The 16,674-nt window shown below is 46.1% G+C and overlaps 1 protein-coding gene across 1 annotated transcript in view; it reads left to right on the plus strand.

The window, feature by feature from the left end:
• Window positions 1–16,674, plus strand: part of LOC118390771 (ephrin type-B receptor 1-like) — a 210,446-nt gene that overhangs the window by 174,786 nt on the left and 18,986 nt on the right. Inside the window, exon 12 of the mRNA XM_035781482.1 lies at window positions 9,588–9,803. Within this exon, the coding sequence (XP_035637375.1) occupies window positions 9,588–9,803 (216 nt within the window). The remainder of the gene's footprint in view (window positions 1–9,587; window positions 9,804–16,674) is intronic.

The raw sequence follows: 16,674 nt of genomic DNA on the forward strand, positions 1-16,674 counted from the left end.
TCGATTTCTGGGTTGTTTTTCTTCTGGCATGCCCGTGTTGCTGGCGCAGGGAGCCACAGTTGAATGAGCACCCCGCTCTGAGTGTTGGAGGTGCCCACTGAGGCCACACCGGAGGGTCAGACTTGCAGTGACTCATGGGAGGGGGTTATCCACCTTGGTAGGGGCCACTAATAAACAGCCAAGCTGGGGATAAGGAGGCAGAGTAAGAAAGATTAAAGACATGGAGCCACTGGGGCTTAACATATATGTTTTATTTATTGTCACATACACCGGATAGGTGCAGTGGAATGTGTAGTTTTACAGGGACAGCAATAGTTTTACGCCTGGCCGGTGTAATGGGCTGGCCTTAGGGTGCCTGCTCCGCCCTACCATAGCTCCTTGCCCATGCAAATAAATATTTATAATTTATTTGCCCGAGACAAGCGCTGACAGAAAGATGCATCAATCTCAGATAAAGCATTTGCACGAGTTAAACAGCGCCCCTCTGTCACAGTATGTATAGCCCATGTATCTGATGCTGTCTGGCCAAAAATAGTATGGTATGTCATACTCTTTTTGGCCAGACCGCATCAGATTCATTGGCTACATATTGTAAGACAGGTGTGCTGTTTTGCTTTGCTTTCTCCGGTAAGATATTTTCAGCCACTGTTCAGATGCTAGAGGTATTTTGGATGAATATAACCTACTTTTTGAAGTGATGAAAACGTCATGACTGGTTGTGCTCATGCCACAGTAATACAGTCATTTGGACTGCTCATGAATTACATTTATTACTCTGGAATGTTTAAAGTCATAAGTCTATGTAACATTCTGTCATTGTTAGAATCTTAATAAAAATATATTAATATTTTTTAATTGTTTTATGTGGTTGCCCCTCCTCCCGACTGTAGGGCCTGATCCCCTCCTTCTCCTGGTACTGTGCCCAGTTGATAATCACCCCTAAGGTGCCGTGCCCAATTGACAAGCACTCCGATAATTGCCTCGAAATTGAACTTAATCTATATCTAAACTAATTTCACACGTCCAACAACAGGTGAAATACAGTAATATGTAATCCCCAATTGTGAATGAAGAACAAGGTGGGCCATTCTATTGTATTTATCTAATTATAATCTCTAAATGGTATGTACCCTATATACTTAGGGCGGCAGATAGCCAAGTGGTTAGAGCGTTGGGCCAGTAACCGAATGGTTGCTAGATCGAATCCCTGAGCTGACAAGGTAAAAAACTGTCCTTCTGTACCTGAACAAGGTAGTTAACCCACTGTTCCCTGGTAATATGTCATTGTAAATACATGTTTGTTCTTAACTGACTTGCCTTGTTAAATATATCAATCCATGGAATCCTAGCAGTCTTATCAGTCTACTCTGGCCTACTTGGAGTGCATGCGTCATTTACAATGGCACGAAGACCAAGACAAATGAATGCACATTCTGCATCAGCGTTGCTTCAAAATCTGAATGAAAACGACTCAGATAGTGGGGAAGAAATTAATCATCTCTGATGATTGTTCTTCTGATTCTGAGCTTCAGTTCGAACCTACAGGGCAAAGCACAACAAAAGTCAGAACGGTGCGCGCTGAGCAGGTGCCCATGCCACCACCAAATGAAATGGTGAGACAGGAGAGAGGAAGGGATGGCACCATTTGGATAGAACATACTGGTTACAATGCTACGGGATGATTATCAGCACAAAATGTCACCACTGAGAGAGGGGACCCAACATCTCAAGCAAAAAAATACATCAGCAATGCTTTTGTTTTTTATGTGACATGGACATGCTCTAACTGATGCCATTGTGTTAAGATGCACACCTTGTAAGCACAAGCTGACAATATATTTTATTTTTTTACTGTTGTCATATGAGGCACACTTGGCACTTATAATTATTCATCATTTGACCACACATCTTGCTGACTGTGCGTATTGGTGGTTGGGGTATTTTTTTTATTACCACATTCCAAAACATGTTTTCTGTTGCATAGTTGTGACAAAGGCACTCCACAAATAAAATTGATTGAAAACCTAAATATTATTTATATATATTTTTTTACATAAAAAAAACGTCAGACTTCAACTGTATATGTGTATATATACAGTTGAAGTCGGAAGTTTACATACACTTAGGTTGGAGTCATTAAAACTTGTTTTTCAACTACTCCACAAACTATAGTTTTTAACAAACTATAGTTTTGTAAAGTCGGTTAGGAAATCTACATCGTGCATGACACAACTAATTTTTCCAACATTTGTTTACAGGCAGATTATTTCACTTGGGCCAGTAACTGTATCACAATTCCAGTGTGTCAGAAGTTTACATACTGTGCCTGTTGACTGTGCCTTTAAACAGCCTGGAAAATTCCAGAAAATGATGTCATGGCTTTAGAAGCTTCTGATAGGCTAATTGACATAATTTGAGTCAATTGGAGGTTTACCTGTGGAAGTATCTTCATCCACAGTATAATGAGTTCTATATCGACATAACCTGAAATGCCAATGAGCAAGGAAGAAGCCACTACTCCGAAACTGCCATAAAAAAGCCAGACTATGGTTTGCAACTGCAGATGGGGACAAAGATCTTACTTTTTGGAGAAATGTCCTCTGCTCTGATGAAACAAAAATAGAACTGTTTAGCGATAATGACCATCGTTATGTTTGGAGGAAAAAGGGGGAGGCTTGGAAGCCGAAGAACACCATCCTAACTGTGAATCGCGGGGGTGGCAGCGTCATGTTGTGGGGGTGCTTTGCTGCAGGAGGGACTGGTGCCTTTCACAAAATAGATGGCATCATGAGGAAGGAACATTATGTGGATAAATTGAAGCAACATCTCAAGACATCAGTCAGGAAGTTTAAGCTTGGTTGCAAATGGGTCTTCCTATGTGGACAATGACACCAAGCATACTTCCAAAGTTGTGGCAAAATGGCTTAAGGACAACAACGTCAAGGTATTGGAGTGGCCATCACAAAGCCCTGACATCAATAATATCCTAATTTGTGGGCAGAACTGAAAAAGCGTATGCAAGCAAGGAGGCCTACCAACTTGACCCAGTTACACCAGCTCTGTCAGGATGAATGGGCCAAAATTCACCCAATTTATTGTGGGAAGCTTATGGAAGGCTAGCCGAAATATTTGACCCAAGTTAAACAATTTAAAAGCAATGCTACCAAATACTAATTGAGTGGATGTAAACTTCTGAACCCCTGGGCATGTGACGAAAGGAATAAAAACTGAAATAAATCATTATTTCTACTATTATTCTGACATTTCACATTCTTAAATATAGTGGTGATCCTAACTGGCCGAAGACAGGGAATTCTTACTAGGATTAAATGTCAGGAATTGTGAAAAACTGAGTTGAAATATATCCGACTTCCGACTTCAACTCTGTGTGTGTGTGTGTGTGTGTGTGTGTGTGTGTGTGTGTGTGTGTGCGTGTGTGTGTGTGTGTGTGTGTGTGTGTGTGTGTGTGTGTGTGTGTGTGTGCGTGCGTGCGTGTGTGTGTGCCAGGACAGCGGAGTCAATCACCACCTTCCGGAGACACCTGAAACCCCACCTCTTTAAGGAATACCTAGGATAGGATAAAGTAATCCTTCTCACCCCCCCTTAAAAGATTTAGATGCACTATTGTAAAGTGGCTGTTCCACTGGATGTCATAAGGTGAATGCACCAATTTGTAAGTCGCTCTGGATAAGAGCGTCTGCTAAATGACTTAAATGTAAAATGTAATGTAAATGTGTGTGTGTGTGTGTGTGTGTGTGTGTGTGTGTGTGTGTGTGTGTGTGTGTGTGTGTGTGTGTGTGTGTGTGTGTGTATATATACAGGACCTTGCAAAAGTATTCACCCCCTTGGCATTTTTCCTATTTTGTTGCATTACAACCTGTCATTTAAATTGATTTTTATTTCATGTAATGGACATACACAAAATAGTCCAAATTGGTGAGGTGAAATACTTGTTAATAAATATTGAACGGAAAAGTGGTGCGTGCATATGTATTCACCCCCTTTGCTATGAAGCCCCTAAATAAGATCTGGTGCAACCAATTACCTTCAGAAGTCACATAATTAGTTTGCACACAGGTGGACTTTATTTAAGTGTCACATGATCTCATTAGATATACACCTGTTCTGAAAGGACCCAGAGTTTGCAACACCACTAAGCAAGCAGCACCATGAAGACCAAAGAGCTATCCAAACAGGTCAAGGACAATGTTGTGGAGAAGTACAGATCAGGCTTGGGTTATTAAAAAATATCAGAAACTTTGAACATCCCAATGAGCACCATTAAATCCATTATTAAAAAATGGAAAGAATATGGCACCACAACAAACCTGCCAAGAGAGGGCCGCCCACCAAAACTTACAGACCAGGCAAGGAGGGCATTAATCAGTGAGGCAACAAAGAGGAGGAGCTGCAAAGCTCAACAGGGGAGATTGGAGTATCTGTCCATAGGACCACTTTAAGCCGTACACTCCACAATGTAGAAAATAGTAAAAATATAGAAAAACACTGGAATGAGTAGGTGTGTCAAAAGTTATGACTAGTACTCTTTGTATATACACTTATTTTTCAGTTTATTAGGTAGACCCGTCTACTAACCAGAACAGCCTGAATTCTTTGGGGCATGGAAACGTTGCTCAAATGGTATCAAGGGACCTAACGTGTTCATGGAAAATATTCCCCACAGCATTACACCACCACCACGACCTTTACTGTTGACACCAGGCAGGATCGGGCCATGGACTGCTTTCGCCAAATCCTGACTCTGCCGTCAGTATGATGCAACAGGAGCCGGGATTCTCTAGACCAGGCTATGTTTTTCCACTCCTCAATTCACCAGTGTATGTGATTGCGTGTCCACTGGAGCCGCTTCTTTTTATTTTTATCTGATAGGAGTGTAACCCTGTGTGGTTTTCTGCTGCAATACCCCATCCGTGAAAAGGACCAACGAGTTGTGACTTCCGAGACACCATTCTGTTTGTGGCCCGCCTGTTAGCTTCCACGATTCTTTCCGTTCTCCTACGACCTCTCACAGGACTGCCCACAGGACTGCAGTTGACTTGACTTTTTTTTCTTTTTTCGCCATTCTCTATAAACTTTAGATACTGTCATGCATGAAAAGCCCACTGTCAAGCTTGAAAAGCCCACTGTCATGCCTGAAAAGCCCACTGTCCTGCGTGAAAAGCCCATACCACGCTCAAAGTCGCTTAGATCACTCTATTTGCCCATTCTAACGTTCAATCGACCAGTAACTGAATGCCTCAATGCCTGTCTGCCTGCTTTATATAGCAGGCCACGTGGCTCACTGTCTGTAGGAGCGAACCATTTTCGTGAATGGGGTGGTATGCCTAATAAGCTTTATTAGCACAAAGAAACCGCTCCACCAATTTTTTTAACTTTACCTTTGCATCTCCAACACAACATTTACATTTACATTTAAGGCATTTAGCAGACGCTCTTATCCAGAGCGACTTACAAATTGGTGCATTCCCCTTATGACATCCAGTGGAACAGCCACTTTACAATAGTGCATCTAAATCTTTTAAGGGGGGTGAGAAGGATTACTTTATCCTATCCTAGGTATTCCTTAAAGAGGTGGGGTTTCAGGTGTCTCCGGAAGGTGGTGATTGACTCCGCTGTCCTGGCGTCGTGAGGAGTTTGTTCCACCATTGGGGGCCAGAGCAGCGAACAGTTTTGACTGGGCTGAGCGGGAACTGTACTTCCTCAGTGGTAGGGAGGCGAGCAGGCCAGAGGTGGATGAACGCAGTGCCCTTGCTTGGGTGTAGGGCCTGATCAGAGCCTGGAGGTACTGAGGTGCCGTTCCCCTCACAGCTCCGTGGGCAAGCACCATGGTCTTGTAGCGGATGCGAGCTTCAACTGGAAGCCAGTGGAGAGAGCGGAGGAGCGGGGTGACGTGAGAGAACTTGGGAAGGTTGAACACCAGACGGGCTGCGGCGTTCTGGATGAGTTGTAGGGGTTTAATGGCACAGGCAGGGAGCCCAGCCAACAGCGAGTTGCAGTAATCCAGACGGGAGATGACAAGTGCCTGGATTAGGACCTGCGCCGCTTCCTGTGTGAGGCAGGGTCGTACTCTGCGGATGTTGTAGAGCATGAACCTACAGGAACGGGCCACCGCCTTGATGTTAGTTGAGAATGACAGGGTGTTGTCCAGGATCACGCCAAGGTTCTTAGCGCTCTGGGAGGAGGACACAATGGAGTTGTCAACCGTGATGGCGAGATCATGGAACGGGCAGTCCTTCCCCGGGAGGAAGAGCAGCTCCGTCTTGCCGAGGTTCAGCTTGAGGTGGTGATCCGTCATCCACACTGCAGAGATGCGATTCGCCACCTGGTCATCAGAAGGGGGAAAGGAGAAGATTAATTGTGTGTCGTCTGCATAGCATTGATAGGAGAGACCATGTGAAGTTATGACAGAGCCAAGTGACTTGGTGTATAGCCAGAATAGGAGAGGGCCTAGAACAGAGCTCTGGGGGACACCAGTGGTGAGAGCGCGTGGTGAGGAGACAGATTCTCGCCATGCCACCTGGTAGGAGCGACCTGTCAGGTAGGACGCAATCCAAGCGTGGGCCGCACCGGAGATGCCCAACTCGGAGAGGGTGGAGAGGAGGATCTGATGGTTCACAGTATCGAAGGCAGCCGATAGGTCTAGAAGGATGAGAGCAGAGGAGAGAGAGTTAGCTTTAGCAGTGTGGAGCACCTCCGTGATACAGAGAAGAGCAGTCTCAGTTGAATGACTAGTCTTGAAACCTGACTGATTTGGATCAAGAAGGTCATTCTGAGAGAGATAGCGGGAGAGCTGGCCAAGGACGGCACGTTCAAGAGTTTTGGAGAGAAAAGAAAGAAGGGATACTGGTCTGTAGTTGTTGACATCGGAGGGATCGAGTGTAGGTTTTTTCAGAAGGGGTGCAACTCTCGCTCTCTTGAAGACGGAAGGGACGTAGCCAGCGGTCAGGGATGAGTTGATGAGCGAGGTGAGGTAAGGGAGAAGGTCTCCGGAAATGGTCTGGAGAAGAGAGGAGGGGATAGGGTCAAGCGGGCAGGTTGTTGGGCGGCCGGCCGTCACAAGACGCGAGATTTCATCTGAGAGAGAGGGGAGAAAGAGGTCAGAGCACAGGGTAGGGCAGTGTGAGCAGAACCATCGGTGTCGTTTGACTTAGCAAACGAGGATCGGATGTCGTCGACCTTCTTTTCAAAATGGTTGACGAAGTCATCTGCAGAGAGGGAGGAGGGGGAGGGGGAGGAGGATTCAGGAGGGAGGAGAAGGTGGCAAAGAGCTTCCTAGGGTTAGAGGCAGATGCTTGGAATTTAGAGTGGTAGAAAGTGGCTTTAGCAGCAGAGACAGAGGAGGAAAATGTAGAGAGGAGGGAGTGAAAGGATGCCAGGTCCGCAGGGAGGCGAGTTTTCCTCCATTTCCGCTCGGCTGCCCGGAGCCCTGTTCTGTGAGCTCGCAATGAGTCGTCGAGCCACGGAGCGGGAGGGGAGGACCGAGCCGGCCTGGAGGATAGGGGACATAGAGAGTCAAAGGATGCAGAAAGGGAGGAGAGGAGGGTTGAGGAGGCAGAATCAGGAGATAGGTTGGAGAAGGTTTGAGCAGAGGGAAGAGATGATAGGATGGAAGAGGAGAGAGTAGCGGGGGAGAGAGAGCGAAGGTTGGGACGGCGCGATACCATCCGAGTAGGGGCAGTGTGGGAAGTGTTGGATGAGAGCGAGAAAAGGATACAAGGTAGTGGTCGGAGACTTGGAGGGGAGTTGCAATGAGGTTAGTGGAAGAACAGCATCTAGTAAAGATGAGGTTGAGCGTATTGCCTGCCTTGTGAGTAGGGGGGGAAGGTGAGAGGGTAAGGTCAAAAGAGGAGAGGAGTGGAAAGAAGGAGGCAGAGAGGAATGAGTCAAAGGTAGACGTGGGGAGGTTAAAGTCGCCCAGAACTGTGAGAGGTGAGCCGTCCTCAGGAAAGGAGCTTATCAAGGCATCAAGCTCATTGATGAACTCTCCGAGGGAACCTGGAGGGCGATAAATGATAAGGATGTTAAGCTTGAAAGGGCTGGTAACTGTGACAGCATGGAATTCAAAGGAGGCGATAGACAGATGGGTAAGGGGAGAAAGAGAGAATGACCACTTGGGAGAGATGAGGATCCCGGTGCCACCACCCCGCTGACCAGAAGCTCTCGGGGTGTGCGAGAACACGTGGGCGGACGAAGAGAGAGCAGTAGGAGTAGCAGTGTTATCTGTGGTGATCCATGTTTCCGTCAGTGCCAAGAAGTCGAGGGACTGGAGGGAGGCATAGGCTGAGATGAACTCTGCCTTGTTGGCCGCAGATCGGCAGTTCCAGAGGCTACCGGAGACCTGGAACTCCACGTGGGTCGTGCGCGCTGGGACCACCAGATTAGGTGGCCGCGGCCACGCGGTGTGGAGCGTTTGTATGGTCTGTGCAGAGAGGAGAGAACAGGGATAGACAGACACATAGTTGACAGGCTACAGAAGAGGCTACGCTAATGCAAGGAGATTGGAATGACAAGTGGACTACACGTCTCGAATGTTCAGAAAGTTAAGCTTACGTAGCAAGAATCTTATTGACTAAAATGATTAAAATGATACAGTACTGCTGAAGTAGGCTAGCTGGCAGTGGCTGCGTTGTTGACTTTGTAGGCTAGCTGGCAGTGGCTGCGTTGTTGACACTACACTAATCAAGTCGTTCCGTTGAGTGTAATAGTTTCTACAGTGCTGCTATTCGGGGGCTAGCTGGCTAGCTAGCAGTGTTGATTACGTTACGTTGTGTTAAAAGAACGACAATAGCTGGCTAGCTAACCTAGAAAATCGCTCTAGACTACACAATTATCTTTGATACAAAGACGGCTATGTAGCTAGCTATGTAGCTAGCTATGATCAAACAAATCAAGCCGTTGTGCTGTAATGAAATGAAATGAAAATGTGATACTACCTGTGGAGCGAAGCGGAATGCGACCGGGTTGTTGAGTGCGGAAGTTCTATTCGGTAGACGTTGGCTAGCTGTTGGCTAGCTAGCAGTGTCTCCTACGTTAAGGACGACAAATAGCTGGCTAGCTAACCTCGGTAAATTAAGGTAATCACTCTAAGACTACACACTCTAAACTACACAATTATCTTGGATACGAAGACAGCAAAGACAACTATGTAGCTAGCTAACACTACACTAATCAAGTCGTTCAGTTGAGTGTAATAGTTTCTACAGTGCTGCGATTCGGTAGACGGTGGACGTTTGCTAGCTGGCTAGCTGCTGGGCAGATAGCAGTGTAGACTACGTTAGGACGACGGAATACGATAATTACGCAATTATCTTTGATACAAAGACGGCTATGTAGCTAGCTAAGAAGAAATTGCTAAGATTAGACAAATCAAACCGTTGTACTATAATGAAATGTAATGAAAAGTTATACTACCTGCGGACCGAAGTGCGGATGCGACCGCTCGCTCCAACCCGGAACAGGACATTCTAGATACATAGTGGGAGTATTATTTTCCCAAGAATCTTTACTATGTTATTACCTCTAAAGTGACATAATTTCCTCTATGCCCCCTGGCCCCTGCACTGCAGCAAAACGATGGGCAGTTCACAGTGATCCAGCTAGTGGGGATGATGCGTGGCATCGCCGCAGGAATGAAGTACCTGGCAGAGATGAACTACGTCCACAGAGACCTGGCCGCCCGCAACATCCTGGTCAACAGCAACCTGGTCTGCAAGGTATCCGACTTCGGCCTGTCCCGTTACCTGCAGGATGACACATCAGACCCCACCTATACTAGCTCCCTGGTGAGTACCCTTGTCTGTCGAGAGAGTTGGGTGATTCAATAGTTGACCATGGTTATTTATTTGTGTCTGTGGTGAATAAGGATTATATTATGTCAAATGTCACTCTTCTTTCACCAGAATCATATCTTATAACAAAGTCTACAGTATGTATGAGTATAACTTGCTATAACTACAGTATGCTATATTGCACTACTGCAGCAAAATGCACAAGTTGATGAATTGCAATCTTGATGGGTTCTGACTATTCTCACAATTCTTTGGTCAATAGAAAAAAACTTTTCCACAATTCTGGGTGTCTGTCTGGCTGTGTGCAGGAGGCATAACTTTATAATGAGTTTCCCATAGGGCAGCCTCCACAACAGCTCCAATCAGAACATCAACATTTTGAAAGGAAACAGTACATTTTTCTCTTTCCCGTTAGCAAAATGGACAGTTATCACACAATGTGGAACACTAGACATTGGCATTGTGAATGGAATATCAACCCATGTCTGAGATGAGTGTACATGTCTGCCTATGCAAAGACACTCTCTCACACAGTCATAGATTATAGCAAATTATTGATTGGTGCTTGCAGGAGCATTGTAGTAGGCAACCCTGCAAGTATCATCTAAGATCTCTGCTAGGTTATACCTCAGAGAGTAGTTGGATTTCATTTGTTTGATGATAAGCTCTTAAGTTATACTCTATATTGTAGATTTCATCTCCTGAAGAAACCATTGGTGTCTGGATGTTTGAGGGTATATAGTATGTGATAGTGTGCCTGACTGTGTGGATGTGGGTGAGTATGTCGGAGAGGCAGTGTGTATTGTTCCTGTCATGGTTGGCCCAGATAGCTGACCCTGTGGTTCTGGGTGGATGGCTGAGGGGGGCTGGAGAAGCTTGGGGGCTATGGCCATGCTTTGTTTGCTGCCTGCTAATTAAGACAGTCTTAACCACTCCTGGTCTGCCCCACTTCCCCGCTCCACTCTCTGTGCTCCACTCTTATTTGCCGCAGGCTTACTAGCGTGAGGTTAGGACATCTGTATTTCTAAGTTGGGTTGACTGTATCACAACCGACCGTGATTAGTTGCAATTTCAGTTTAATCCACCAGAAAAGACAAAACAAATAATACAACAAAACGTATTATTATTATTCCAACCGTGATATACATCCAACCGTGATTGCTCAGATCAACACCATTATCCCAGAAACCCTAGACCCACTTCAATTTGCATACCACCCAAACAGATCCACAGATCATGCAATCTCTATTGCACTCCACACTGGCCTTTCCCACCTGGACAAAAGGAATACCTACGTGAGAATGCTATTCATTGAGTCCAGTTCAGCGTTCAACACCATAGTACCTTCAAAGCTCATCACTAAGCTAAGAATCCTGGGACTAAACACCTCCCTCTGCAACTGGATCCTGGACTTCCAGATAGGCTGCCCCCAGGTGGTGAGGGTAGGTAGCAACACATCTGCCACGCTGATCCTCAACACTGGAGTATCCCAGGGGTGTGTGCTCAGTCCCTTCCTGTACTCCCTGTTCACCCACGACTGCGTGGCAAGGCACGACTCCAACACCAGAGACCAGGTCGGGTGGTGCCAGAATAACAACCTATCCCTCAATTTAACCAAGACTAAGGAGATGATTGTGGACTACAGGAAAAGGAGGACCGAGCACGCCCCCATTCTCATCAACGGGGCTGTAATGGAGCAGGTTGAGAGTTTCATGTTCCTTGGTGTCCACATCACCAACAAACTAGAATGGTCCAAAAACACCAAGACAGTCGTGAAGAGGGTACGACAAAGGCTATTCCCCCTCAGGAAACTAAAAAGATTTGGCATGGGTCCTCAGATCCTCAAAAGGTTCTACAGCTGTAACATTGAGAGCATCCTGACTGGTTGCATCACTGCCTGGTACAGCAACCGCTTGGCCTCCGACTGCAAGGCACTACAGAGGTTAGTGCGTACGGCCCAGTACATCACTGGGGCTAAGCTGGCTGCCATCCAGGACCTCCACACCAGGTGGTGTCAGAGGAAGGCCCTAAAAATTGTCAAAGACCCCAGCCACCCCAGTCATAGACTGTTCTCTCTACTACCGCATGGAAAGCGGTACCGGAGCGCCAAGTCTAGGACCAAAAGGCTTCTCAACAGCTTTTACCCCTGGCCATAAAACTCCTGAACAGGTAATCAAATGGCTACCCGGACTATTTGCGTTGTGTGTCCCCTCAACCCCCAACCCCTCTTTTACAACCCCTCTGCTACTCTCTGTTTATCATATATGCATAGTCACTTTAACCTTACCTACATATACAGTGCCTTGCGAAAGTATTCGGCCCCCTTGAACTTTGCGACCTTTTGCCACATTTAAGGCTTCAAACATAAAGATATAAAACTGTATTTTTTTGTGGGACACAATCGTGAAGTGGAACGACATTTATTGGATATTTCAAACTTTTTTAACAAATCAAAAACTGAAAAATTGGGCGTGCAAAATTATTCAGCCCCCTTAAGTTAATACTTTGTAGCGCCACCTTTTGCTGCGATTACAGCTGTAAGTCGCTTGGGGTATGTCTCTATCAGTTTTGCACATCGAGAGACTGAAATTTTTTCCCATTCCTCCTTGCAAAACAGCTCGAGCTCAGTGAGGTTGGATGGAGAGCATTTGTGAACAGCAGTTTTCAGTTCTTTCCACAGATTCTCGATTGGATTCAGGTCTGGACTTTGACTTGGCCATTCTAACACCTGGATATGTTTATTTTTGAACCATTCCATTGTAGATTTTGCTTTATGTTTTGGATCATTGTCTTGTTGTCTTTTGCAGACTCCATCAGGTTTTCTTCCAGAATGGTCCTGTATTTGGCTACATCCATCTTCCCATCAATCTTCCCTGTCCCTGCTGAAGAAAAGCAGGCCCAAACCATGATGCTGCCACCACCATGTTTGACAGTGGGGATGGTTTGTTCAGGATGATGAGCTGTGTTGCTTTTACGCCAAACATAACGTTTTGCATTGTTGCCAAAAAGTTCAATTTTGGTTTCATCTGACCAGAGCACCTTCTTCCACATGTTTGGTGTGTCTCCCAGGTGGCTTGTGGCAAACTTTAAACAACACTTTTTATGGATATCTTTAAGAAATGGCTTTCTTCTTGCCACTCTTCCATAAAGACCAGATTTGTGCAATATATGACTGATTGTTGTCCTATGGACAGAGTGTCCCACCTCAGCTGTAGATCTCTGCAGTTCATCCAGAGTGATCATGGGCCTCTTGGCTGCATCTCTGATCAGTCTTCTCCTTGTATGAGCTGAAAGTTTAGAGGGACGGCCAGGTCTTGGTAGATTTGCAGTGGTCTGATACTCCTTCAATTTCAATATTATCGCTTGCACAGTGCTCCTTGGGATGTTTAAAGCTTGGGAAATCTTTTTGTATCCAAATCCAGCTTTAAACTTCTTCACAACAGTATCTCGGACCTGCCTGGTTTTTTTATTTATTTTTATTTCACCTTTATTTAACCAGATAGGCTAGTTGAGAACAAGTTCTCAATTGCAACTGCGACCTGGCCAAGATAAAGCATAGCAGTGTGAACAGACAACACAGAGTTACACATGGAGTAAAAAATTAGCAAGTCAATAACACAGTAGAAAAAAATGGGCAGTCTATATACAATGTGTGCAAAAGGCATGAGGAGGTAGGCGAATAATACAATTTTGCAGATTAACACTGGAGTGATAAATGATCAGATGGGCATGTACAGGTAGAGATATTGGTGTGCAAAAGAGCAGAAAAGTAAATAAATAAAAACAGTATAAAAACAGTATGGGAATGAGGTAGGTGAAAAAGGGTGAGCTATTTACCTATAGACTATGTACAGCTGCAGCGATCGGTTAGCTGCTCGGATAGCTGATGTTTGAAGTTGGTGAGGGAGATAAAAGTCTCCAACTTCAGCGATTTTTGCAATTCGTTCCAGTCACAGGCAGCAGAGTACTGGAACGAAAGGCGGCCAAATGAGGTGTTGGCTTTAGGGATGATCAGTGAGATACACCTGCTGGAGCGCGTGCTACGGATGGGTGTTGCCATCGTGACCAGTGAACTGAGATAAGGCGGAGCTTTACCTAGCATGGACTTGTAGATGACCTGGAGCCAGTGGGTCTGGCGACGAATATGTAGTGAGGGCCAGCCGACTAGAGCATACAAGTCGCAGTGGTGGGTGGTATAAGGTGCTTTAGTGACAAAACGGATGGCACTGTGATAGACTGCATCCAGTTTGCTGAGTAGAGTGTTGGAAGCCATTTTGTAGATGACATCGCCGAAGTCGAGGATCGGTAGGATAGTCTGTTTTACTAGGGTAAGCTTGGCAGCGTGAGTGAAGGAGGCTTTGTTGCGGAATAGAAAGCCGACTCTGGATTTCATTTTTGATTGGAGATGTTTTATGTGAGTCTGGAAGGAGAGTTTGCAGTCTAGCCAGACACCTAGGTACTTATAGATGTCCACATATTCAAGGTTGGAACCATCCAGGGTGGTGATGCTAGTCGGGCACGCGGGTGCAGGCAGCGATCGGTTGAAAAGCATGCATTTGGTTTTACTCGCGTTTAAGAGCAGTTGGAGGCCACGGAAGGAGTGCTGTATGGCATTGAAGCTCGTTTGGAGGTTTGATAGCACAGTGTCCAATGACGGGCCGAAAGTATATAGAATGGTGTCGTCTGCGTAGAGGTGGATCAGGGAATCGCCCGCAGCAAGAGCAACATCATTGATATATACAGAGAAAAGAGTCGGCCCGAGAATTGAACCCTGTGGCACCCCCATAGAGACTGCCAGAGGACCGGACAGCATGCCCTCTGATTTGACACACTGAACTCTGTCTGCAAAGTAATTGGTGAACCAGGCAAGGCAGTCATCCGAAAAACCGAGCCTGTTGAGTCTGCCGATAAGAATTTGGTGATTGACAGAGTCGAAAGCCTTGGCGAGGTCGATGAAGACGGCTGCACAGTACTGTCTTTTATCGATGGCGGTTATGATATCATTTAGTACCTTGAGTGTGGCTGAGGTGCACCCGTGACCGGCTCGGAAACCAGATTGCACAGCGGAGAAGGTACGGTGGGATTCGAGATGGTCAGTGACCTGTTTGTTGACTTGGCTTTCGAAGACCTTAGATAGGCAGGGCAGGATGGATATAGGTCTATAGCAGTTTGGGTCCAGGGTGTCTCCCCCTTTGAAGAGGGGGATGACTGCGGCAGCTTTCAATCCTTGGGGATCTCAGACGATATGAAAGAGAGGTTGAACAGGCTGGTAATAGGGGTTGCGACAATGGCGGCAGATAGTTTCAGAAATAGCGGGTCCAGATTGTCAAGCCCAGCTGATTTGTACGGGTCCAGGTTTTGCAGCTCTTTCAGAACATCTGCTATCTGGATTTGGGTAAAGGAGAACCTGGAGAGGCTTGGGTGAGGAACTACGGGGGGGGCGGAGCTGTTGGCCGAGGTTGGAGTAGCCAGGCGGAAGGCATGGCCAGCCGTTGAGAAGTGCTTATTGAAGTTTTCGATAATCATGGATTTATCGGTGGAGACCGTGTTTCCTAGCCTCAGTGCAGTGGGCAGCTGGGAGGAGGTGCTCTTGTTCTCCATGGACTTCACAGTGTCCCAGAACTTTTTGGAGTTGGAGCTACAGGATGCAAACTTCTGCCTGAAGAAGCTGGCCTTAGCTTTCCTGACTGACTGCGTGTATTGGTTCCTGACTTACCTGAACAGTTGCATATCACGGGGCTATTCGATGCTATTGCAGTCCGCCACAGGATGTTTTTGTGCTGGTCGAGGGCAGTCAGGTCTGGAGTGAACCAAGGGCTGTATCTGTTCTTGGTTCTGCATTTTTTGAACGGAGCATGCTTATCCAAAATGGTGAGGAAGTTACTTTTAAAGAATGACCAGGCATCCTCAACTGACGGGATGAGGTCAATGTCCTTCCAGGATACACGGGCCAGGTCGATTAGAAAGGCCTGCTCACAGAAGTGTTTTAGGGAGCGTTTGACAGTGATGAGGGGTGGTCGTTTGACTGCGGCTCCGTGGCGGATACAGGCGATGAGGCAGTGATCGCTGAGATCCTGGTTGAAGACAGCGGAGGTATATTTGGAGGGCCAGTTGGTCAGGATGACGTCTATGAGGGTGCCCTTGTTTACAGAGTTAGGGTTGTACCTGGTGGGTTCCTTGATGATTTGCGTGAGATTGAGGGCATCTAGCTTAGATTGTAGGACTGCCGGGGTGTTAAGCATATCCCAGTTTAGGTCACCTAACAGAACAAACTCTGAAGCTAGATGGGGGGCGATCAATTCACAAATGGTGTCCAGGGCACAGCTGGTGTGTTCCTTGTTCTTCATGATGCTCTCTGCGCTTTTAACGGACCTCTGAGACTATCACAGTGCAGGTGCATTTATACGGAGACTTGATTACACACAGGTGGATTGTATTTATCATCATTAGTCATTTAGGTCAACATTGGATCATTCAGAGATCTTCACTGAACTTCTGGAGAGAGTTTGCTGCACTGAAAGTAAAGGGGCTGAATAATTTTTGCACGCCCAATTTTTCAGTTTTAGATTTGTTAAAAAAGTTAGAAATATCCAATAAATGTTGTTCCACTTCATGATTGTGTCCCACTTGTTGTTGATTCTCCACAAAAAAAATACAGTTTTATATCTTTATGTTTGAATCCTGTAATGTGGCAAAAGGTCGCAAAGTTCAAGGGGACCGAATACTTTCGCAAGGCACTGTACATACTACCTCAGTTAGCCCGACTAACCGGTGCCTCCGCACATTGGCTACCCGGACTATCTGCATTGTGTACCGCCACCCACCACCCACTACCTGCCAACCCCTCGTTCACGCTACTGCTACT

Source organism: Oncorhynchus keta, chromosome 1 (genome assembly GCF_023373465.1).
Source record: "Oncorhynchus keta strain PuntledgeMale-10-30-2019 chromosome 1, Oket_V2, whole genome shotgun sequence".
Taxonomy (NCBI): Eukaryota; Metazoa; Chordata; class Actinopteri; order Salmoniformes; family Salmonidae; genus Oncorhynchus; species Oncorhynchus keta.